Genomic DNA, 25,322 nt, shown 5'->3' with positions numbered 1-25,322 from the left:
TAGTCTATCGCTTCTTTCTCGAAATAATGTATGAAAGGCAAGGTGACGCTGTCACATGATTAATCGAAGAACGTATACCATTCTTACAGTATGAACAAACCAAAAACATCATCTGTAAACAATATCTTCTCTGATTAAGTACTACTATACACGGATCTCCACTTAACGTACAGAACTCATTGAAAAAATGCCTCTCTCTCTCTAGATATCTCGAAACAATTCATATGTAATCGAAATGGATAAAACGGATAAACCAACATATTATATTACTTGCTGTAGATATCAGCCATATGATTACTGCTCTACAAGGGTTTCATCTGAATGTTCAAAACTATACATGAGTCTCCTCTGAACGCTCATTTATTTACGGTCTCCCACAGAGCGGTACATTATTAATTCTCAACGTTAATGTGACTAAACATCCACTGCTGGACATAGGTCTTCCACAGAGCGGTGTATAACTTAATTTATCGTTTGTTAACACTTAAACATCAGCTAGCTAATATCTAACGCATAGCATACGTATTTATTTATAGTATGGCATACAATAAGAATACATAATTAAAAATCAATATAAAACGTTACATAAAGGATTACAAACGAACGTCTAATGTATTAATAATAAAATGTACAACATTTTCGATAAAATGTAATTTAATGTAAAACGACAGACCGTCAGTCACATGGTTGAAGAATGCCCCCGAAGGCGATTCCCTGGAGTTTTCGATGACTTTCTGAATGCGACCGAAAATAGCAGACGTATGTAAGACGCAATATAACGCATATTAGACGTACAACAGACGTATACCAGACGCATATCAGACGTATATCAGATGCAAGCTCTGACAGAACAATCACTAAAGAAAATCTGTCGAAAAATAAAACAAAATTTGGCACTACGCTGGTATGGACACGTTCAAAGGATGGACGACAACAGAATAACAAAAAAATATTATAATGGGCACCACAGGAAAGACGAAGGAGATGCAGGTCAACAACTACTCTACACAACTCACCAATATGATTATTGATATACGATATCGTTTTGTTGCATACTATATTTTATCTACAACAATTACCATTGCACAATGATAATCAGATATAATCCAATAATGAGGAGGCCTAACCAAAGTACGTATACCATTCTTTCAGTATGGCCAAACAAGTAACGTATATTACTCGACATAGATATAAGTTGAATGATCACAAACCGACAAGGACCTAAACGTTCTCTACAAGCCACATCTGAACGGCCCCCACTATACATAAATCTCCACTAAACGTTCTCTACAAGACACATCTGAACGACCACTACTATATACCAATCTCCACTGAACGTACAATTCGACAAGAGTCTCCGCTGAACGCTCACTAATACACACAGATCACATCTGAACTTACAATTAGCCAAGAGTCGTATCTAAACTTTCACTGCTATACATAAATCTTCAATATGACCATTTTTCGATTTGTTCCATACTATATTACTTTACAACAATTCCCACTTTACAATAATATTCAGATATAATCCAATTATGGCGAAGACTAACCAACAAATGGTTACCATCCATAAATTATGTTCAAATCAACTAACGTGCCAAACGGCCATTACATTATATCTTCGTTGTTATGTATCTGATTTTGACGCACGAGACGTTAAATGAAAGGCGAAAGGAAAGCGTAAATATTTGCATACTATAGTTTATCTACGACGAGCAAGTAATGTATTGTTTTATAGTGAATAATGAACATTGGTCTCTGTAAGAATATATGGTATATGTAGGTAATTTAGGTATATTAACAAAGAAAAATCAAATTAAATACATTTGTAGAGTATATATAGTTATAGAGTATATTATGTTATATGAAAGAAAAACTCAGTCATCAAGTAAGGACATGACTACCACAATACGCTACGCTAACTCTAAGACAGAAATGCTGTACATGAAATGATAGAAAAAATCTATAAAATATCTGATATAGAAACATGTAAGACAGAAATGGACAATAATAATGGACAATACTTGACCGACTGGAAGAACTGTGGACTCTCTATAACGAACATAATGATCCAAACACGCTTGTAAATGGCTTTAAAATTCTTTCAAAATCGATGCGTTAAATGGAACAGAAGCAGAATTATTAGCAGACGAATTGCACTATCTAGAGATTATTTACTATTTATCGCAGCCTGGCGGTTGCGATACTAAGAAAAAACGAAATACTTCAGAATCTAAATTAATCTCAATAGCCGAGGTGAGTTTCATCCATCAAGAATAAATTAAATAAATAAAGATGTTTGTTTTATATGTATTATTTTTTAACAAATATAAACATTATGATTACACTTAAGCCACAATTCGAAAATACATATAATTTACAAGTGGGGTAATTACTAATTATTGTGTTTTAAGTACATACTTCATACAACTGTTTTTGCGTTGCGTCTCTTGTTTGGTTTTTCCATGCGTCTCTTGTTTGGCATTTCCAATACGTGAAATTTGACTCTTGTACATACGTACCGAATTATTTTTATTCATATACGAATGTATTCTATATAAAGGTTCTAGATCTGATCCGAATATCTGTTCTCTTTCGGTATTTTAGATTTTTATTTAATTTTGTTGTCAGATATTTTACACATTTTCTATCATTTTATGTACTGCATTTCTGCCTTACGTGTATCTATGTCAGATATTTTACACATTTTCTATCATTTTATTTACAACATTTCTGTCTTACGTGTTTATATGTTTGATTTTTTATACATTATTGTCCGTGCTTTCTGCCTTACGTGTTTCTGTGTCAGATATTTTACACATTTTCTATTATTTTATGTACAGCATTTTTGCCTTGCATGTATCTATATTAGATATTTTATACATTTTCCATCATTATTGTCCATGCTTTCTGCCTTACGTGTTTCTATGTCAGATATTTTCTATTATTTTATGTACAGCATTTCTGTACAGATTTTTATTTATCAACAGATTTTCTCTCTAACGTGTTTCTATGTCAGATATTTTAAACATTTTCTATTATTATTGTCCATTAATATTGTCCATTTCTGTCTTACGTGTTTCTATATCAGATATTTTATAGATTTTTTCTATCATTTCATGTACAGCATTTCTGTCTTAGAGTTAGTGTAGCGTATTGTGGTAGTCATGTCCTTACTTGATGACTGAGTTTTTCTTTCATATAACATAATATACTTTATAACTATATATACTCTACAAATGTATTTAATTTGATTTTTCTTTGTTAATATACCTAAATTACCTACATATACCATATATTCTTACAGAGACCAATGTTCATTATTCACTATAAAACAATACATTACTTGCTCGTCGTAGATAAACTATAGTATGCAAATATTTACGCTTTCCTTTCGCCTTTCATTTAACGTCTCGTGCGTCAAAATCAGATAAATAACAACGAAGATATAATATAATGGCCGTTTGGCACGTTAGCTGATTTGAACATAATTTATGGACGGTAACCATTTGTTGGTTAGTCTTCGCCATAATTGGATTATATCTGAATATCATTGTAAAGTGAGAATTGTTGTAGAGTAATATAGTATGGAACAAATCGAAAAATGGTCATATTGGAGATTTTTGTATAGTAGTGGATGTTTAGATAAGACTCTTGGCTAATTGTAAGTTCAGATGTGATCTGTGTGTATTAGTGAGCGTTCAGCGGAGACTCTTGTCGAATTTTACGTTCAGTGGAGATTGGTATATAGTAGTGGTCGTTCAGATGTGTCTTGTAGAGAACGTTTAGTGGAGATTTATGTATAGTAGGGGCCGCTCAGATGTGGCTTGTAGAGAACGTTTGGGTCCTTGTCGGTTTGTGATCATTCAACTTATATCTATGTCGAGTAATATACGTTACTTGTTTGGCCATACTGGAAGAATGGTATACAGACTTTGGTTAGGCCTCCTCATTATTGGATTATATCTGATTATCATTGTGCAATGGTAATTGTTGTAGATAAAATATAGTATGCAACAAAACGATATCGTATATCAATAATCATATTGGTGAGTTGTGTAGAGTAGTTCTCGACCTGCATCTCCTTCGTCTTTCCTGTGGTGCACATTATAATATTTTTTGTTATTCTGTTGTCGTCCATCCTTTGAACGTGTCCATACCAGCGTAGTGCCAAATTTTGTTTTTTTTTTCAAAAGATTTTCTTTAGTTATTGTTCTGTCAGAGCTTGCATCTGATATACGTCTGATATGCGTCTGGTATACGTCTGTTGTACGTCTAATATGCGTTATATTGCGTCTTACATACGTCTGCTATTTTCGGTCGCATTCAGAAAGTCATCGAAAACTCCAGGGAATCGCCTTCGGGGGCATTCTTCAACAATGTGACTGACGGTCTGTCGTTTTACGTTAAATTAAATTTTATCGAAAATGTTGTATATTTTATTATTAATACATTAGACGTTCGTTTGTAATCCTTTATGTAACGTTTTATATTGATTTTTAATTATGTATTCTTATTGTATGCCATACTATAAATAAACACGTATGCTATGCGTTAGATATTAGCTAGCTGATGTTTAAGTGTTAACAAACGATGAATTAAGTTAAACACCGCTCTGTGGAAGACCTATATCCAGCAGTGGATGTTTAGTCACATTAACGTTGAGAATTAATAATGTACCGCTCTGTGGGAGACCGTAAATAAATGAGCGTTCAGAGGAGACTCATGTATAGTTTTGAACATTCAGATGAAACCCTTGTAGTGCAGTAATCATATGGCTGATATCTACAGCAAGTAATATAATATGTTGGTTTATCCGTTTTATCCATTTCAATTACATATGAATTGTTTCGAGATATCTAGAGAGAGAGAGGCATTTTTTCAATGAGTTCTGTACGTTAAGTGGAGATCCGTGTATGGTAGTACTCAATCAGAGAAGACATTTTTTACAGATGATGTTTTTGGTTCGTTCATACTGTAAGAATGGTATACGTTCTTCGATTAATCATGTGACAGCCTCACCTTGCCTTTCATACATTATTTCGAGAGAGAAGCGATAGACTAAAGATGTTTGTTTCTCTGTTAGCCTCAGTGACTACTCTCCTTTCGTTCAACGTCTATTATGCTACAGTCCGATAAGTAGCAACGAAGATCCGATATAGTTCCGTTTTAATAATGTCTTTGTTTTTGTTTTTTGTGATAACAAATGTTGTGATTAATAACAACAGAGATACGATATAGTGCCGTTTTGGCAGTCTTTGCATTTATTTTTTTGTCTTAGCATATTCGGTACCACCTCCCCTTTCCCTCGATACCTTGCGCGTTGTTGTACGTTGAACCATTTAGACGTTACGAGCTTAGTGTATATTATTCATGGGAGAATACCAAGCCGGTTTCAGAAAACATAGATCGACCATAGATCATATCTTTACTCTAAGACAGCTGCTTGAAAAAGGATGGGAATTCAATAGAACTATCCATAATCTCTTCATAGATTTCCAGTACGGATAGGTAACAAACTCTCAAAATCTTTTGAAATAAGCAATGACCTGAAACAAGGAGATGCGCTGTCACCTCTCCTCTTTAATATCATCCTGGAGAAAGTAGTAAGAGCAACACACCTTAAAATAGAATTACTGGCAGTAAATGGACCAAAATTACTACTAGCTTACGCAGATGACATTAACATTGTGGAAAACACTGTCACCAATGTGAAGGAGACTTTTAATAAATTGGAGGTAGAGGCAAAGAAAACTGGTTTTAGGGTAAACGAAGAGAAAACCAAATACATGTGCATCAACAGACAAAAGGGACGAGATAGAATAGGGCAAAATGTGACAATAGACCCATATAACTTTGAAAGAGTGGAGAGTTTTAAATATCTCGGAGTAACAATCACTGCAGGGTTTTGCTAACAAATGCACTATTTTTTAACATATTATTTAATATATTTCTGTCTATAATTTCAATTCTTTGATTAATACTAATTTTATCCATATAATATATGCTTTATAAAAATATGGTTAATGTTACACAAAAACTTCTTCAGTCAGAAAATGTGTGTGTTTGGATTTTTGTATAAATAACTGTATTAACAATTTTTGGAAATTAGTATAAATCGAGATGCTTGTCTGTTTACATGTCTTATTGTTGCTCTCTGTATCTGTGTATGCAGAGAATAGCACTCTGGAATATGCTAGTTCTTTTCTTAAACGTTTCGGATATCTAACTACCTCAAGTAATGCTATTTCTAGTATAGATATGGCCTTCGTTGAATTTCAAGAAAGATACAATCTTCCGGTGACCGGAACATTAAATAATGATACTATAAATATGATTAATAAGCCTAGATGTTCTGTTGGAGACAATAACTATGCAATTCATTCGAAGTGGAATAAAACGATTTTACGCTGGTATTTCCCTCAAGCTATTAGTAGTCCTGATTATATAAATCTTGCTGCAGAAGCTTTCGCTAGATGGGAGAAAATATCTAATTTAAAGTTTAAACGAGTAATAATACCTTCTTCAAAGCCTGATATTACTATAACTGTGGTGCCAAATAATCATAATTTTCTAGCAAGTTGTCAAGGAACCTCTAAATGTTCATTTAATTTCGATGGCCCCGGGCAAGTATTGGCCCACGCATACTATCCCAGCGCAAACGGTGAATATACCGAAATTCATCTTGATGCTAATGAACGGTGGTATGTAGGAAATGGCAGAGCTCCTGATGGTGAAGTCAATTTTTTGGCTGTCCTAATGCATGAAATTGGTCATTCCCTCGGACTGGAACATAGTACTAGTGATTCGTCTATTATGTATGCTTGGTATCACCAAGATGTGCCAAGTTTTGGTGATGATGATAAAAAGGCAATGAGCATGCTATATGGACCAAAAACAGTTCCCATACCAATAACAACAACACCAGTTACGCAAACAATTTCACAAACCAGGAGCAATGTACCGAAAACACCTGCAATAAAAAACATATGTCTAATTCAGTATCCCGATTTCATGTTATAATCGATATAATCCCGATTTCAGTAATAATGCCCTTTCGGCATGCTCCGATGCGCACAGCACATACTGCGTTCAACCCCATTTTTCATCCCCTTTCCAACGACTCCTTGTACGTCATGATCGGACCAATAGCAACGAAGATACGTTTTAGCGCCCATTTGGCAATGCTGCCATCTTTGTTTTTTATGTCAAAGTATTCCCCGTCTCCTTCCCGTTCCAACGAGACCTCGTACGTCACGATCGGACCAATAGAAACAAAGATATGACGTAATGACAGCGAAGATGTAGGTGTTTGTCCTTACACCTTTGTCCTGATGGCTTTGTTTCACGCACCAGTAATAGGTCGCTGGTTTTTTCCCTTGGGGAACAAGGTTTTTCCTTAGGGAAATAGGTTCACTTTATATATATATTTCTTTGAAGGACCACCCAGAAAGCTGGGAAATTTTTTTTTTTTTTTATTTAACATCCAATGTTTATTGCAATCTGTCTCATTATAAACAATAAGCAATATGTATAATATATGTACAATAACATAGTGGGAAGCTGCCCAGTGGCGAGCACCCAGGTAAAAGATAACATAAAAATAATCTATGATATATCAGCTAATTTGAACTTAACAAACAGAGTTTAATACAGGTAAACATCACTGACACACATATGAGAATTACAAGGCAAAAACACAAATTAAGGAAAGATTTAGAAAACACCTGAATAGAAACTTGTTATTTCACCGCACCATGACACTATGTTCTATTTTTCCTGATTTACTAGAGGTCCAAAGGGTCTGGTCGTTTTAATCTTCTTACGTGTGAAATGTTGAGCAGATCCGTGGCCAGCGGATTTGGATGGCAGGATAGTCTGTTCTTGTATACAGAGTTTACAGCAGATATTGCTTCGCAAACTGTTTGTAGCTGTAAATCGTGATGTAATCTGTGGTTCGTGATATACCAAGGGGCATTACAGATCTGGCGCAGTACTTTCGATTGGAAACGTTGAAGTTTTTGTATGTTGGTATTACTTGCTGTACCCCAGATTTGTGCTGCATATTGCCATACCGGTTTTAAAATACATTTATATATCAGAAGTTTGTTCTCCAGGCTAAGATTTGATTTTCGACTCATGTACCAATACATTTTCCTGTAGATTAAGCTGAGTTGAAGGCGTTTCTTCCAGATGTGGATGCCCCAATTAAATTTGCTATCCAAATGGATTCCTAAGTATTTAACGACGTTATTAACTGGTAGTGGAGTGTTGTTTATAGAAACTGGTGGCGCGACACCTTTTTTTAAAGTAAACGTTATTTGTGTTGATTTTAAACTGTTAACTTGGACTCGCCACAGCTTAAGCCAGCTCTCTAGTTTAAGTAGGTGATTTTGTAATACCTGGGCTGCTTCAGTTGCTGTAGAATTTGAAGCCATGATAACTGTGTCATCGGCATATGTAGCGATTGTTGTATTGGTCGTCGTTGGGAGATCTGATGTGAATATTAAGTAGAGGGTGGGTCCTAGTATGCTTCCTTGTGGAACTCAGGAACAAATTGGAAACAGGTTAGTGATTTCCCCACCTCTTTTGACTTGAAAGAATCGATCTGTCAGGTAGGATCTTAAAAGTGAACTTATGGGATGAGGAAATATAGATTTAATTTTGGAGATAAGACCTACATGCCAAACTTTGTCGAATGCTTGAGAGACATCTAGAAATGCAGCAGTACAGTAATTTTTTTGTTCAAGCGAATTTCTGATAGTCTTTACCACCCTATGAATTTGTTCGATAGTACCATGTTGTTTCCTAAACCCAAACTGATAATTCGGTAAAACATTACTGTCATATAAAATAAGCTCCAGTCTTCTCAGAAAAAGCCGTTCAAATACTTTAGACATAATAGGCAACAAGCTAATAGGACGGTATGAAGATACTTCCATGTGATCCTTATTAGGTTTTGGAATCAGAACAATTTGAGCAACTTTCCATTGGAGTGGAAAATAACCTGTTTTTAATATTGAATTAAATATATAAGTAATTAAACTTACGCCTTCGTTGGGTAGATTTTTTAGTACTAAACTAGATATTAAGTCATATCCAGGTGACTTTTTAATTTCCAGATTATCAATTATTTCTTTGATTTCAGATTTCTTAACAGGTTTAATAGGTGGAGCCATTTGATATGGTGCATTTACGACTTCATGGATAGCTTGTTCTCCTTCAACTGAGACTTCCCTCTGATGCGGTTGAAATACCTCGCATAGATGATTTGCAAAAGTATATGCTTTATCTATGTCAGTTTTAGCCCAAGTGCCATTTTGTTTCCTGATTGGCATATTCATTTGTTCGTTGTGTTTAAGTTTTTTTGTTAGTTTCCACAGCGAATAGTTTGTATCATCTGCAGGTGAGAGGTTCTTTAAATATTTGTTGATTCCACTGTCTTTATGTTGGATCAGTTTTCTTTTGAGTAGTCTGCAAGCTCTATTCAGATTTGTTTTATCTTCTGGATGCCTAGTGAGCTGCCATATCTTTCGCAGTTTTCTTTTTTCCAATATGAGTGTATTTATGTGTGCAGGATAGGACTCGGAATTGTGTTTGTAATAAATTTCTGGGGTGGACGTCCAAGCAGCTTGCTGAATAACTGTAGTTAAGTGAGCAACTGCGTTTTCTATGTCACTATCACTTTTAAGAGGCAAGTTTAGATTGATGGATGTTTTTATTTCTTCTCTATATCTGTTCCAGTTTGTTCTTTTATTAGAGAGTGTTAAATGTTTAGAACAGTTATGAATTTGGCTTTGTAGATCTATGAAGAAAGGGGAATGATCTGATGAGAGGTCAAATGAAGGAGAAATTTGGAGGTAAGTATATGATATTCCTTTTACTATAGCAAAATCAATAAGATCAGGAATTTTTTGTCTATCAGTAGGCCAATACGTAGGCTCTCCAGTAGAGAAAGGAATTAAATGATTCTCATTAATACTTTTTAATAATTCTCGTCCACGTGAGGTTACGATTCTGGAACTCCATTTATGATGTTTGGCATTATAATCTCCAGCAGAAATGAAACGGTGTCCTAGCATCTTAAAGTATTCAGTAAAATGATCAGCTTTAATTATTTTATTCGGTGGACAGTAAACAGCAGATAGAATAATCGAGCCTTGTGAATCTTCGACCGACACTGATGTGGTTTGGATGTTAACTTTACTAATTTTATTTGTTTCATGATGCTTAATGTTATTTCTTATAATAATTGCCGTACCTCCGTGGGCTTTACCTAATGGATGTTGAGTTACATAGGTTGAATATTTGGGAATATGGAAATGGCTCTTATCAGTCATGTGTGCTTCGGAAATAAACATAACATCTAGATTATGATAGTAAATAAATGCTTTAACTTCGTGGAAATGAGAGGTTAAACCATTGGCATTCCAACAGCACATCTTTAGTTTAGTGTTGAAGGTTAAGCTTAGATATCAGAGAAATTATGAGATCAAACATCTTATCCATTCTTTCCATTAACTTATGTACAAGTAGTTCTAGATTATTTTGTATATGTTGAGGAGTTGTTGTTTCTATTATATGAGAAGTCTCATCTATGGTAGATGTATTTCTATTATCTCTTCCTGCAACAATTTTCGCATAGCTTGTAGTTGGTTGAGTGTTTGAAGGAAATTCTGCACGAGGTGGTTGACTTGCGTTTTTATCTCTAAGTGTTGGAAATTTTTTTTTCTGTAGCTCTTTGTATATTGAGCATCCCTTATAGCTGGCAGGATGATTTTCTAGACAATTTACACATTGAACATCTTTTATATTTTTTGGTTTTGGGCATTGAGATGATAGGTGATCGCCCACACATTTTACACAGCGCGGACTCCTAATAATTGTGGGTGTGGCCAAAATTTTGACATCTTTGACATTGGGGTAGTTCCCTTTTCGGATGCGGTGGCTCAACTGTGACAATAGAGTTTAGTAATTTTGTAATATTATATATATCTTTATTGTTACTTTGAATAGCCAGTTCTATATTAAATAGTGGCAGATCTTTCTTTGTGCCTCTTTGCTTAATGTTGGAGATGTTCAGTGCTGTATGTCCGTGCGCTAGCAACGCTTTTTTAATGTCATCTGGATCCATTGAAGGATGTAAATTACGTATAACAACTCGGAATCCACGGTTTTGTTTCAGTTGGTATGTATGGTACTGAGTATTTTTTTCTGCTAAAGATTTTACAATTAATGAATAGTTTTTGGATGAGTCAGCTTGAACTTTAATTTGGTTGTTAGCAAGACATTTTAAAGTATATTTACCTGGAGTTATCTGCTGTAGTAATTCCTGTAGTGGTTTGATACACTCAACATTTTGGATAAATATAGGTGGTGGCTGTTCATCTTTTTTTTCTTCCAGCATTTCATCCTCTTCATTAGATTTATCATTTTCAAGTGCCTCGTATCTGTTAGATGTAAGAACAGTTTTACTTAGCCAATAATCTTTGAGTGTAGCTTGTTTGGTGTTTTTCAATTCAGGACTATCATCGTTGCGTTGACGTTTCTTGTGGTGGACTGATACCCATTCACTACCACTTTTTACCTCTTCTGCATCTGTGAGATTTTTTTGTGGTTTCTCTATTTGAAAGTTTGATAATATTGTTTGTAGATCGATGTTGCGTATTTTAGATTTTTTCTGCTGTTCATCTAGAGAGTTGTAACTGTCTTTTCGATTTCTTCCAGGTGGAGAAGTGCGGGCTAGGCAGGATTTTCTAATGGCTGGATTTATGTCCTCAATGCATTGGTAGCTAGTTGGTTCTTGGTTATCTAGTTGGTGATCCATAGTTTTCCACTAATTACAACTAGGAATTGTTAAGACATTCCGGCATATTTTGTTAATATACCGGACTATTTTATTTGTATTTATGTTAATAAATGTAATTAAACTTGTATTAGTTCTTTGTTGGATAATTATAATATCATTGAACACAATCACTTTTTCGGTTGTTTTTAACTTTCTTGATAACAAATGGCTTATACTAATTATAGGTACTAATTACAAAAAGATAAGATAATTATACACAAGTACTTCTTCGATGCTTGTTTCCAACACGAACGTTCGAACGAGACTGGTGGGAAAAATGAAGATTCGAAAAGAACGTTTAAACAAATACATTTAAACAAATACAACGTATTTTAAACGCCGATAACTTGCATATGATACACACTTGTCGGTGATACAATATTGACACGAACTGATTAATATACCGACTGGTTTAAAACACTAATATGCCGCTGGGGCGAGTAGAGCCTGACGCTCCTTCAGTGCTGGAATTTGAACTGATCCTGATGTCCACTCTTCCCCCTCAATCACAAACATTCCGAAATCTCCCCCCTGACCCCTCGACGTATTAAAAGATATGTTTATTTTTCAAATACCTTTAACTTTCAAATCATTGATAAAAACTACCTGATAATGGTATTTGTCTCAACTTGCGGAATTTTGGAATGCGTCAGAGGGTAATTTGGAAAATGCTAATCCTTTCATTGTTACGATTCTATGAAGGTTTTAGAAACTTGTGTAGCAAGTTATTTAAATGCAAGATAACGGCGCTTTACAGATTATTAGTTAGTACAAAGAAATTTTATATATCTAAACTAATATACAGTATGATACAAAAATAAACTAAATAATATGATACAAAAATAGACTAAAAATATTAAGTATTGTTGTTACGCAACAATGACCTTTTGGCATCATCCTATGCGCACGGCACATATTTTATTCAACCAAATTTTCCATCCCCTTTCCAACGAGCCCTCGTACGTCACGATCGGACCAATAGAAACAAAGATATGACGTAATGACCTTTTGGCATACTCTGATGCGCACGGCACATATTTTATTTAACCCAATTTTTTATCCCCTTTCCAACGAGCCCTCGTACGTCACGATCGGACCAATAGAAACGAAGATACCTAATAATGCCCTTTCGGCATGCTCCGATGCGCACATCACATACTGCGTTCAACCCCATTTTTCATCCCCTTTGCAACGAGCCCTCGTACGTCATCCTACGTTAAGCCGTTTGGAACTTACGACCGGGGGTTGCGATTTTAGGGGTTGCGATAGATCTACTCCTAACCTTATTGTTAAATAAGAGCCTCCTGGCTCTTATTTAACTTCCTTTTTTTGTTTATACTCTCTATACTTTAAGTAAGAAACTTCAAGCTTCGGAAAACTATTATTTGGTTGGTAATTTCACAATATTCTCTCGGAGGTAACAATATAGACTGTATTTTTCAAAGAAATTTTTCAATCCTTACTTACACGTCAACTTTAAAATGACATAACTAGATTTCGGCAAATATGCATATTGCATATTTTGCATATTGTGCATATTTTATGCAAATATTTCATATTTTGGCATATTTGTATAAAAGTTTGCATAAAGTGCATAAAAGTTCAGATGTTTATACTGTATTTGAAAGTTTTTAAACATACCAATTTATTTCAATTCTTGTATAAAATTTTGTAGTCATTTTAATCAAGAAATGATAGCCCTCAACATTCTTAGAAAGTCTCGGTCACTGAGGCATTCAGTTATTGGATAATCGCTAAGGGTTCGCTCATTTGCATTTTATGATCTAATCCCCAAATCTATCTACAATTTATTGTATCTTAACAGCAGGTAAACGGCTAATAGTTTTGTTCCTAATTTAGGGATTTTCCAAAATCTCCCAGTTTATTGAATTAGGTACCTAAACATTTCTAATTTGATGCTCAGATTTGTAAATCATTTTTGTTTTGATATTCAAAGCGTAAACACTCGTTGTGCGTAACAAAAAGGAAGATTGTGATTTTATAATGCCTAAAACAACCAGTGCTTCAACTTGGATTAAACCTTATAAAGAGCTGTCTATGGATATGGGAAAAATCTACTGTTCAGTCTGTGACAAAATTGTAAGTATCTAATATTTTCTATTAAATATCTAATATTTCATACATACAGGGTGTTTCCAAATGACACTTACAACGTTTGACTGTAGATACTTCTCGAAAAATTGAACAAAACGATATAGTCAATGAGGGGTCAAACTTATTTACTTTTCGAGATACAGGGTGTTAAAATAAAAAAAATTAAATTCTTTTAGTTAATAACAACAATAACGTTAAAACCAATAAACGTATTTACTTGAAATTTAGTACTCGTAGGTTGTTTTTAAATGAAAAATAGCTTCCTTTAGTGAGAAAAAATTGTCCATGGTACAATACAATGGTGTGTATTTAGAAAAATTTTTCACCTTTACTTTTTTTTATGAAGTCAGCTATTCTAAAACACAATTATTTTTATTGTAATTGAATTAACAAAAAAAAACTTTTGTTGAATTCTAAAATAAGTTATATGATGTACTAATGGTTAGTAACAAAAACTAATTTGTGGATTAATACTGCATTTAAAACACTTAGCGAGTGTTTTTTTTTTCAAACCAGTTATTTGTTTAACCAAAAACACCTTGTATATTTTTATATTTTAAAGGTTGGGTTAAAATAAAGGTTTTTATTTTTATTTATAGATAGCATGTGAGAAGAAATTTCAGATAGACCAACATGTGAGAACTGCTTCACACATTGCAAAAAAAGGAAAAATAGAAGGAAAACATCAAACTTCAATGGCTAAATGTTTCCAATCTACTTCAAAAAAATTAGATGAGCAAGAAACTTTTAATGAAGACTTGTGTCGCGCATTAGTGTCTGCAAACATACCGCTTTCAAAATTAGCAAATGTAAATTTTAGTTCGTTTCTAAAAAAATATTGCAAACTTAATGTTCCAAGTGATCGGTCTCTAAGAAGAAATAATGTGAACGGACTATACTCGTCGGTGTTAATTAATATTAAGGAAGAAATTGCAGATAATTATTTGTACATATCTGTAGACGAAACCACTGATTCCTCAGGAAAGTATATTGCTCATTTATTGATTGGTGTTCTTAAAGAAGATACCTTACCAAAATCTCATCTTATTTCATGCCAGCAACTTGAGAAAACAAATGCTTTAACAATTTCGCGTTTTATACAAGAAACATTAACTTTTTTCTTCCGACAACTATTCCTTCTAATAAATTACTGCTTATTTTATCGGATGCTGCTCCTTATATGGTGAAAGCAGGACAAAATTTAAAAATATTTTTCCCAAATTTAAGACATGTTACTTGTGTAGCGCATGGATTAAACAGAGTTGCAGAGGAAATACGAAAAAAGTTTCCTCTTGTAAATACCATGATATCCAGTGTCAAAAAAGTATTTCTTAAATCTCCTATAAGAATTCAACTTTATAAAGAAATGCTACCTAACATTCCTCTTCCACCACAACCTATTTTAACGCGATGGGGAACATGGTTAGAAGCAGCTAATTTTTATGCAGATCATTTTGTTAAAATAAAGAACATAATTGATACGTTAACAGATGAAAGTTCCCAATCTCTTTTGGATTCTAAACAAACTTTTCAGAGTAACTTGCTTCAACAAGAACTTTCATTTATAAAATCAAATTTTAGTTTTGTTCAAAAAACAATTACTCAGTTAGAATTACCAAAACTGTCATTGTTCGAAAGTACAGCATTAATAAAAGAATTTGCGTCATGTTGTCGGAACGTTAGAGGTAATATTGGAAAAGATATTTTAAAAAAATTTGAAGCTACTATGGAAAAAAATAAAGGTTACCATATTCTTTCTGAAGTAGTCAGTGTTCTAGCTGGAAATATTTCGGAAACAATTAATTTAGAACCAAATGTTTTGGTTTGTTTGAAAAATGCTCCCGTTACATCAGTTGATGTTGAACGAAGTTTTTCCATATATAAATATATGTACTCAGACAGAAGCCACAAGTTTTTGTTAGAAAATTTTGAACACCACTTGGTCATTTATTGTTACCATAATTCTAAATAAGTTTATTCATACTTAAAAATGATGTAGTTACTTAAAATAAATGTAAATCTTAATGAATAGTAGGAAATATTTAGTTATGTACACTTTTTTTTTTTAAATAAAATTGTTACTATTTTACGATTTTTTTATTTATTTGTATGCATATTTTGTAAAATATTTGCATATTTTCGGGTAAACACGTGCATATTTATGCGCATATTTTCTACATTTTTATTTGCATATTTGCCGAAGTCTAGACATAACCAATAACAAAATCTTTGGTTATACACATCTCTAAATAATTTGTACAAAAAATCCTTTTTTTGAGATCGATTTCCGGACTAAAAATCGAAATGTCAAATATTATTTAATTAAAAATGTGATTTTCATCACAATCACAACCAATAGTTCTGGCTTAAACCCGTAAAAAACATAATATTTAACTATGCAATTTTTGTTTAATTTTTATGCAATATACAATTCTTTTCGTATCTAGTGTAGCTTCTTAAATAAATGTTTAAAAAATTACGTGTATTTGTTTTATAAAGGATATTATTTATTTATTTAATGGCAGCACTATTTACTTGTACCACCTTTGCTCAAAACAACTAAAATGGTACATGTGCAATTTGCGAAAAAACTTTCAAATTATGAAATGTATACGATTGTAAAAATTGTACATGAAAACATTAATAATAATAATAATGACATGATTGGATTTTAAAATTTTATTTGGTCTTTTGGTGCCATTACTTACACTTTAATTCTTATTTTAACTCGATTCGATAATAATCAATTAGATAATCGATTTAAAAATAGATTCTATAATCGATTAGAATAGAATAGAATAGAATAGAATAGAAGACCGACGCAAATTCTCGCATTCGCTGACGATATAGTTATAGTAGGCAGAAGTATGAGAGACATGGTGCAGTGTTTTACAAGGCTTGCGGACGCAACAAGTGAATTAGGACTTATGATAAGCGAGGATAAAACCAAATATGTTATTTTCTAAAAACCCTCGAAATATCCAACAGAGAATTCAAATTAACAACCATACCTTTGAGAGGGTCAAAGAATTAACATATCTTGGATCGCTAGTAAACGCAACAAACACGATAAGCAACGAAATAAAAAGACTCATAGCAATAGCAAACAGAACTGTTCACGGTTTCCAGAAACATTTAAAAAATAAAAATATAAAACGTGCAGTAAAGCTTAATACATACAAGACCTTAATAAGACCGGTGTTGATATATGGGGCTGAAACGTGGACCTTATCTCAAAATGATGAAAGACTTTTTGGTATTTTTGAGAGAAAAATTCTTAGAAAGATTTTTGGGGCCGTAAATGAAAATGGGCTATGGCGTCGAACTATATCAGTTATACACCGATCCAGATATTGTGAAATTCGTTAAAGTGTAGAGACTTAGGCTGGACACATTGCTAGGATGTCAGATCACGAATACACGAAGAGATTAACATTTTTAAAACCAGAAGGCACAAGAAGCAGAGGACGACCATGAATGAGATGGATTGATGATGTGGAAGTAGACCTGCAGATTCTAAGAGTTAGAAGATGGAGGGAAGTTGCCAATCGACAGGAGTGACGACTTCTTTGTGAGCAGGCCAAGATCTAAAATATGGTTTATTGTCACTGAAAATAAATTCTACGATTTTATGGACAAAACACAAAAAGCCAAAAAAAATTACAATAACAATTAAAATTTACTAAAATTACATAAATCGTCAATATCACAAAATAAAACATAATAAAATATACAATCCATTGCAAAGTTTCACTAAATTGCAAATTGCATAATAAAACCTTACGAATAAGTTTAAGCTGCTGCATGTGGTTCCTAAACGTACTGTAATTTCTTAGTTATTCGTTAAGAAACTCTGCCACTAAATAATATGGTCTTTCAGATAGATAGGCTTTTGTCAATTTACGGAACTTAAGGAAAGAAGTTATATATTTAAGTTGCAAAGGGAGATGGTTGTTTTTTTTTGTCGAATATAATATAGATTTCTTTACTAAGTGGACGGGATCGGCAAATACACATCAAAGCCTGAATTTCTTGCTGGAAAAACATGTAGGTGTTTACGAATTAAGCATACTTCTGCAAGAAGTAGCTTCTGCAATGTGTTATTCTACTAAGGCTAAAAAGATACCGTATTGCTCTTTTTTGTAATTTAAAAATAACATCAGAATGGGCAGATGTACTAGAAGCCCAAAAATGAAGGCCATATCGAAGATGAGACTCAAACAAAGAAAAGTATTGTTATTTTGGAAGATGCTAAATTGATTTGCTTCGAAATAGATCTTATTGCATAGCAGGCGGAGGCTAGTTTCTTACTAAACAAATCGATATGAAGGGACCATTTAAGGTTGCTGTCTATAAAAATACCAAGAAATTTTACAGAATCAACGATACTGATCTGGCTGTTATTAAGAAGCAAGGGTTAAAGAGCTCCTCTATAGGATAATGCTACTGTTTTATTCACATTAAAATAACAGTAAATTAGAGTCTGACCAGGTCTTTATTTTAAGTAGAATAGAAGTTATAATTGCATGAAGAGTTGCAATATTAGACTTCCTCCAGGTAATACTGGATCATCAGCAAAAAGAAAAATTTTCCATCGATTTTTAAGTTAGTAATTTCATTTATAAAGATAAGGAAAAGTAGAGGACCCAATACTGAATCTTGTGGTACTCCACATACAATGCTTTTGTGACTAGAGTCAGTATCATTTGCTCTAATTAGTTGTTTCCTATTCCTCAAGTAAGATTGGAACCAATTTAAAGAAATACCTCGAATTCTGTAGAAATTTAGTTTTTTATCAAAATGTCGTGATTTACACAATCAAAAACTTTGGCATAGTCACAAAAAACAGAGGCAGTGTAAAGATTATTGTTTAGTGCTTAATAGACCTCATGTAGTACAGAAAACATAGCATCCACTGGTATATTTATTAGATAAAAAGCCGAACTGACTTTGTGATAAAATGTTGTTTTCAACGAGAAAGGATAGAAGTCGGGCTTTTATAAGGCTCTCAATAATTTTGGATAGGATCAGTATTAAGGTAATAGGTCTATAGTTGCAGACATTAGATTTTTCACCACCCTTATCAAGAGGAATAATAATAGCTGTCTTTAGGCACTCTGAAAATATACCTTTTTCAAAGAAATCGTTAATTAGTGAGACCAGGACTTTCATCACATTATTTGGGAGATTTAAGAACATTTTTATGGATAGTCCATTAGTACTACAGGAAGATTTGCTTTTGATACTACTGATTATTTGGATCAGTTGTGACAAAATAGCTGATGTTTTATTTTTACTCACATTAACGAAGTATTCATTTATATTTTCAGGTTTTGGAAGAGAAAATGTTTTAGCTGTGTTAGTTTTATCGTATAAAATCGTTTCGATTAGATACGATTCGATACTCGAATCGATTCTAGAATCAAATCGATAATCGATTCGATAATCAATTCGATTAGATAATCGGTTCTATACGATAATCGATTCGAAAATCGTTTTGATTTGATTCGATTCGATAATCAGTTCGATTTAATATTCGATATATTAATCGATTCCATAACCGATTCGATAATTGATTCAATTATCGATTTATTAATCGATTACATAACAGATTCGATAAACTATTGATTCGATCGAAAATCGATTCGATTCGATAATTTATTTGATTTGATTTGATCCGATAATCAATTCGATTTGATTTGATTCAATAATCGATTTGATAATGGATTCGATACGATAATCGATTAGATTCGATAATCGAGTCGATAATCGATTAGATAATCGATTCGATAATCAATTCGATAATCGATGCGATAATAGATTCGATTCTGTAATCGATTCGATTTTATGCTAACTGTGCTTCCAAAAACGATTTAAGTCGTCCCTTTTTTAAGCCACCGTTCATAAATCATTATGAATTTTTTAAATATTGGGTTTAAATCCCACAATTTTTATATAAACTATTGTTCTCTGACATTTACAAGGTTTACATTTAATAACCCTTAGCATGTATAAAAAATAAGAACAGAATGTATAAAAAAACTTGCAGGAAAAATATATGTTATCATCTCTATGTAATTTTAATGAATTTCAGTGGTCTGGATACAGCGAAATGCGTAAAAAGTTGTCTGGTAGATTGGTTATGGTTCACCTTATGTGTAGAGAAGTCGCAGATTCAGAGTCTATGGATTTTCCGAGAATACAAATGTTGTTTTCGCCATGTGTAGCATTTAGAGTAGTCGGAACACCCATTAAACCACTTGTCAGCAGTAAGTATACTTATTTTTATTACACAGTGTCTTATAATCTACGTATATTTTCATATACCACTGCGTTCATAATGTGATGCATAAATGGATAATTATATAAATAGACATTATTATATATTCCCGAAACAAGTTGATTTTTTTTTTAATTTTTTGTATTTTTTATAGCAATTACTATTTTTATTGAGAATAAGTCACAATTTACGTTTAAAATAAGTTTATTGACGTTCCACTGTTTATGAACGAATTTCCACTTCGGGAATCGTTCTCAAAATACAAAACATTAATAAATTAAACAAATCTTATTTTTTTGTAAAGTCGTGAAAAAGTCTTCTAATTGTTCTGTAAGAATTAAGAAAGTAGACGACTTTAAAATGGTATTGCCAATATTGCTCAGTTGCGCTCCTGGGACAACTTTATTGTAAGATAGTTCATTCGATTACATGAAATCAACTTTAACTTAAGAATATCCGTCAGAAAAATCATAGCATGTGATTCGTCTTTAAAAAGACAACCACATGCCATGATGACAGTAAAATTCTCCTGTTAGTGATTCCATCCATAGTAAATATGAGGAAAAAAACTAGGAAAAAACCCTCATAATATTATCCCGACTCGGTAAGTATTTGATCTTACATTTAGTTTACTCTCAATAAACACCAAACTTTGATTTTATATGTATGTTTAATTTTAAAATCATAAATCATGTATCTTGACATGTTACTGACTTACTATTTAGTGGTATTTTTCTTTTATTAACTTCCTCTCTTTATATGGGTAATCAGATCCTATTGCATTCTGCCGAGGAATTTGGGACGAGTTAATGACTCGATTTCTGAGATAGACAACTTACTTTTAGTCTCTGATGCCTTAGTATCCGAGGTGTGTCATCTGTAAATGTACCAGTAGTTTCTTTCTTGTTTTCGTACATCTAGATTTAATGAATCTTTGTTTAAAATAAGGGTATATTGCTGTTGGCATTTTCACTAAAGCTTTTAAATCGTTATGGAGGGTTTTGCTCTGAGATGAATGCCTTGGTCGGTTCCATGAGTATGTGAGTTGGCGTCTTTTTTTTACTTTTTTTTGGTTTTTTGGATGGAGCATCATTTAGTTTAACAAACGGGTCTAGACTTGGGTTTTCTGAATCAGCGTCTCGCGCTGGAGGAGGTGTGACTTTTTCTTCCAAACTGCGTTTTGAGCTATTTTGTGTAGACTGGGTTATATCTTTATTGATTATTGGTTGTGCGGTTGGGGTTTTTAAGGGCTTAGTTGTAAGTATTTAGAGAGGTGTGTATGTGTATAGATGTTTGGGAGTGGGGGTTTTGGTATAATTTTCAGAAACTGATTCTTGGGTTGTTTTGCAGTTTGCAGAAACAGAAAAGAATGGAAGAGGTGGGTAAATGGAAATTAAAATAGCTAGCCCAAATCCGACACCCTATTAGGCTAAAAGGAAGGGGAGCAAGAAAGAAAGTATAATTTGTGGGTGTGCAAGAAATCCAACTTGTAATTTATCAAATTGCTATAATTGGATTTGGTCTCTGTTTTGGCAGAAAATTGTGCCTTTTACATAAAAAACATACCAAGGAATCTTGTGGAAAAAAATCCTATAATTGCTGTTATCATGATTAATTAATATAAATTCAGGTATTGAGGCAAACGGTGGTGTGATAAAAATTTGTTGTCTAAAACTATAAACGTGGCTGAATTCCGGCAAACCGGCAATTATCTTGAAAAATGACATGGGAGACATGGTTTAATTACCAAATTTTTCAATTTCTTGAGTTAGTAAAGCATGCGGAATGGTGGGACAAACGTTTGAGAGAATTAGTCTTTCTGCTGGAGTGACTAGTTTGCGTGCTTGAACTTCTTGGTTATTAATTTCTATAGACCCTCTATAACTATTCATAAAATGTTCAACAACGTTTTTGTTTGCAACGTACATACACATACTGTTGTTAGAAAGCCTTGAGGAAAATAGAATATTTTTGGGTTCGATCAACATTCCTAGTGGAATCAGGTAATCTTAAAGTTTTAGGTTTTCAATGACTGGGAATACAATAACTTGATCTTTGGTAGAGAATTGTTTTTTAATCACAGCAAAAAAAAAGTTTTAGTATTGTTTTCCTTTTGGGAGCTTCTGTAGTCAGAAGTCCCGTCAGTTGGATCTAACATCTTTTCTTTATAATTTAAAATTAATTTAGATCTGAAATACGGACCTGTTTTAGAACAGGCAATTTTATCATGTCGTTAAAGAGAACTAATAAACTTGTTTAGAGTTTTTATATTAAGACGACATATAATAAATACAATAAATTCCTGTGAAATGACTGTTTTATATAATTTTAAAGAGTACTTACAGGATGAAAGAGAACGCACTGTTATGCACTTATATTGAGAAAATAAAAAAAAAATTAATCAATAACTACTCTATCTAAATAACTGTTTTTGTTTGAAGCCTACAAATTCGCACTAACTAGTATACCTGTCAGGACCGAACTCTAATTAAGAAGTTTTGATAAACGCCTAAGAGTTAAAAAACTCTATACATTTACCAGAGGACTTTTAATAATTTTCTTTTTATTTTTTAAGGTGAATAATATTTATTTATATTTAAAAACAAATTAATCAAAAGTGTACAATATATAGGGCTACATTCGTTTTTGTTTCAGTTTTTTAATTTTTTTTTATTTTTTTTTTATAATTATTTTTTAATAGATTTTATCCTCTGATTACTAAAATTATCTTACTACAACTAATACGGTTTATCTTGAATATTTTTTATAGTTTAAAATTTTTAATAAAAAATTTATATACGATTTAATGTATTATAATCAAATATCTCTATTAGACAGGCATAAATTAAAAAAGGTTAAGTAACATACTTCAAACATGATAGGAAACCATAATACTGATGACACTTGCTTAGAATTACCAAAGAAAGATTAGAAAGATCTTCTAAAATGGTAAGAGGTCGTTACCAACCACAACTAAAACAGATTCCAGCCAAAATAATTATTAGTTTTAGTTTAGATAGCCAAAATAATTTTTCTATTAGTTTTTACCCACTTGGTATAATATTTTGAATATAGTCCAACAAAAGATGCAGCTTTCTGTTTCTTATGCAGACGTTTTGGCATAAACGACAGTACTAATCCTGAATTGATAGAGACTGTGTTTATTTCTAGTGGATTGTTATCATGGAATAAACTTACAGAACGATTTAAAATGCATCATCCCTACGTAATCTAATAGGAACATGCCAGGTGCTAGAAACTTTGTTTCAACAAACAGTGATAAGAGTTGGTTGTTGGTATTTAATATGATGTTTTAGATGTTTTAGACATTATATGCCACATTTGCGAGCAAACACCACAGCAGACTTTAAATTTTCCCACCAAATGCTAACGGACGCGGATCCGCGTGTTATTTTTGAAATAAAAGACTACAAAAAAATTATGTTTTATTTGAAAAGTAACAAAACATACACTAAAAATAATATAATAAGAGCAACTTGAACGTTATAGGTAACAAATAGTACAAAAAATACACCAACTAGAGTAATTTTCGGTCTTCATGGTATGTTACGAAGCATGCGCCTAGGCAAACATCAGGTTTGTCAGTACAAATAAGACATTCATAAATCGTATCTTTTCTTTTTTATTCACAGTACACACCCTCCACTTTTTACGTTTCGTTTCTCCTTTTGTATTTTTCTCAGCTATTTTGCTCAAAATATGCCGTTCAGTCAAGTTATTCAATGTTTTAGGAACATTTTTCTGAGGAGAGCGTAGTAAATTTCTTATAATTTCTAGTCGAAAGTCATAAAGAGACAGTTTTGTTCATATTCATACAGAATATTTGTTAAATAAAATGCCAATCATTTGCCAACAATGCCGTTTTTATATTTTGCTACTGACTCGCCTTTTTTTTAATTGGATTTAGTCACTTCTACTGGATTTCCTTGTCTTCTTCCCAGAAGAGTTCCTGTACAATATGTTTTGTTCTTCATAAGTGTTTCGGCAAGGTCCATACTTATGTAAAAATTGTCCATAAACAACGAGTAGCTTGCATTTAGATGATTGTGCATCAATTCCATAACAACTTTTTTTGAATGGTCTGTTCCGGAGGTAGTATCAAATTTACCAGCATAAACTTTCATATTTTGAACTAATCCGTTAGGTTCAGTAAGTACATACATTTTTATACCAAATTTATGGCGCTTATTTTTAATATACATTCTAAAACAGAGACGACCACGCCATAAAACTACTGAGCCATAAAACTACTGATTTATCAAGGGACAGATTTTTGTCGGGCTGATATATGTCATTCATTTGTTGATTAAAATAATTTATCAATGGACGAATTTTGTACAGCTTGTCCTCTATAACTTCTCCTACCTCTGCTATTTTGGCAAAGTGCAGACACCGAAGAATTAACAGAAAAAGGTCTCTACTCATATTTTCTGGGTAACACTTTACATTAAATAGACTATCAGTTTTCCAATACTCTTGCGTTCTGTTCATCATACAGATTCGTTTCGTCTATCAATTCAAAAAAAGTTTCATCCGCCAGACGACGAAAGTAATCAAAAGGTGTCTTACTTTGTGGTGGCTCTACCAACAAGTTGCAACATCTAATAAACTCAAATTGTTTCATTCCATCATGATCATTTTGCCATTCATGTGTATTTGCATTTTCTGCATTTGGATTAAAATTTTCAGTCGGTTTCTCCTCGTTTTGCATGGCTTGCAAGTGTCAACTGTGACGTAACTTCCGTTACCTGATGCTACTCTTAGATGCTGATATAGCAAATACACGTACAACTCTCGTGCTAATAAAACATCATACTATAAAAAGAAGTCATGCTTAAAGCGCGGAATCCGCGCCATTAGCACCGAGGAATGAACGGCCTGGACGCGGATCCGCGCCTTGCCCAATGAACCTGTTAAGGTCGCATTTTTTACATCTTCAAAAATCGCTCATGACAGTCACGTTCAACCAGGATTAATTTTACAAAAATAGAAAAATTATAATAAATGTTCAAAACGCCCTCCGTTTTGTTATAATTATAATTACCACCATTTCTTACA

General features: G+C 32.9%; 1 protein-coding gene across 1 annotated transcript in view; it reads left to right on the top strand.

The window, feature by feature from the left end:
• The window catches only part of sha (shavenoid), a 641,875-nt gene that overhangs the window by 584,574 nt on the left and 31,979 nt on the right, over positions 1 to 25,322 (top strand). The window contains exon 6 of the mRNA XM_072529817.1: positions 20,058 to 20,232. Within this exon, the coding sequence (XP_072385918.1) occupies positions 20,058 to 20,232 (175 nt within the window). The remainder of the gene's footprint in view (positions 1 to 20,057; positions 20,233 to 25,322) is intronic.

This window comes from Diabrotica undecimpunctata, chromosome 4, assembly GCF_040954645.1.
Source record: "Diabrotica undecimpunctata isolate CICGRU chromosome 4, icDiaUnde3, whole genome shotgun sequence".
NCBI lineage: Eukaryota > Metazoa > Arthropoda > Insecta > Coleoptera > Chrysomelidae > Diabrotica > Diabrotica undecimpunctata.
Note: the sequence above shows the minus strand (reverse complement) of the source record. Positions and strands in the feature narration are given on the sequence as shown.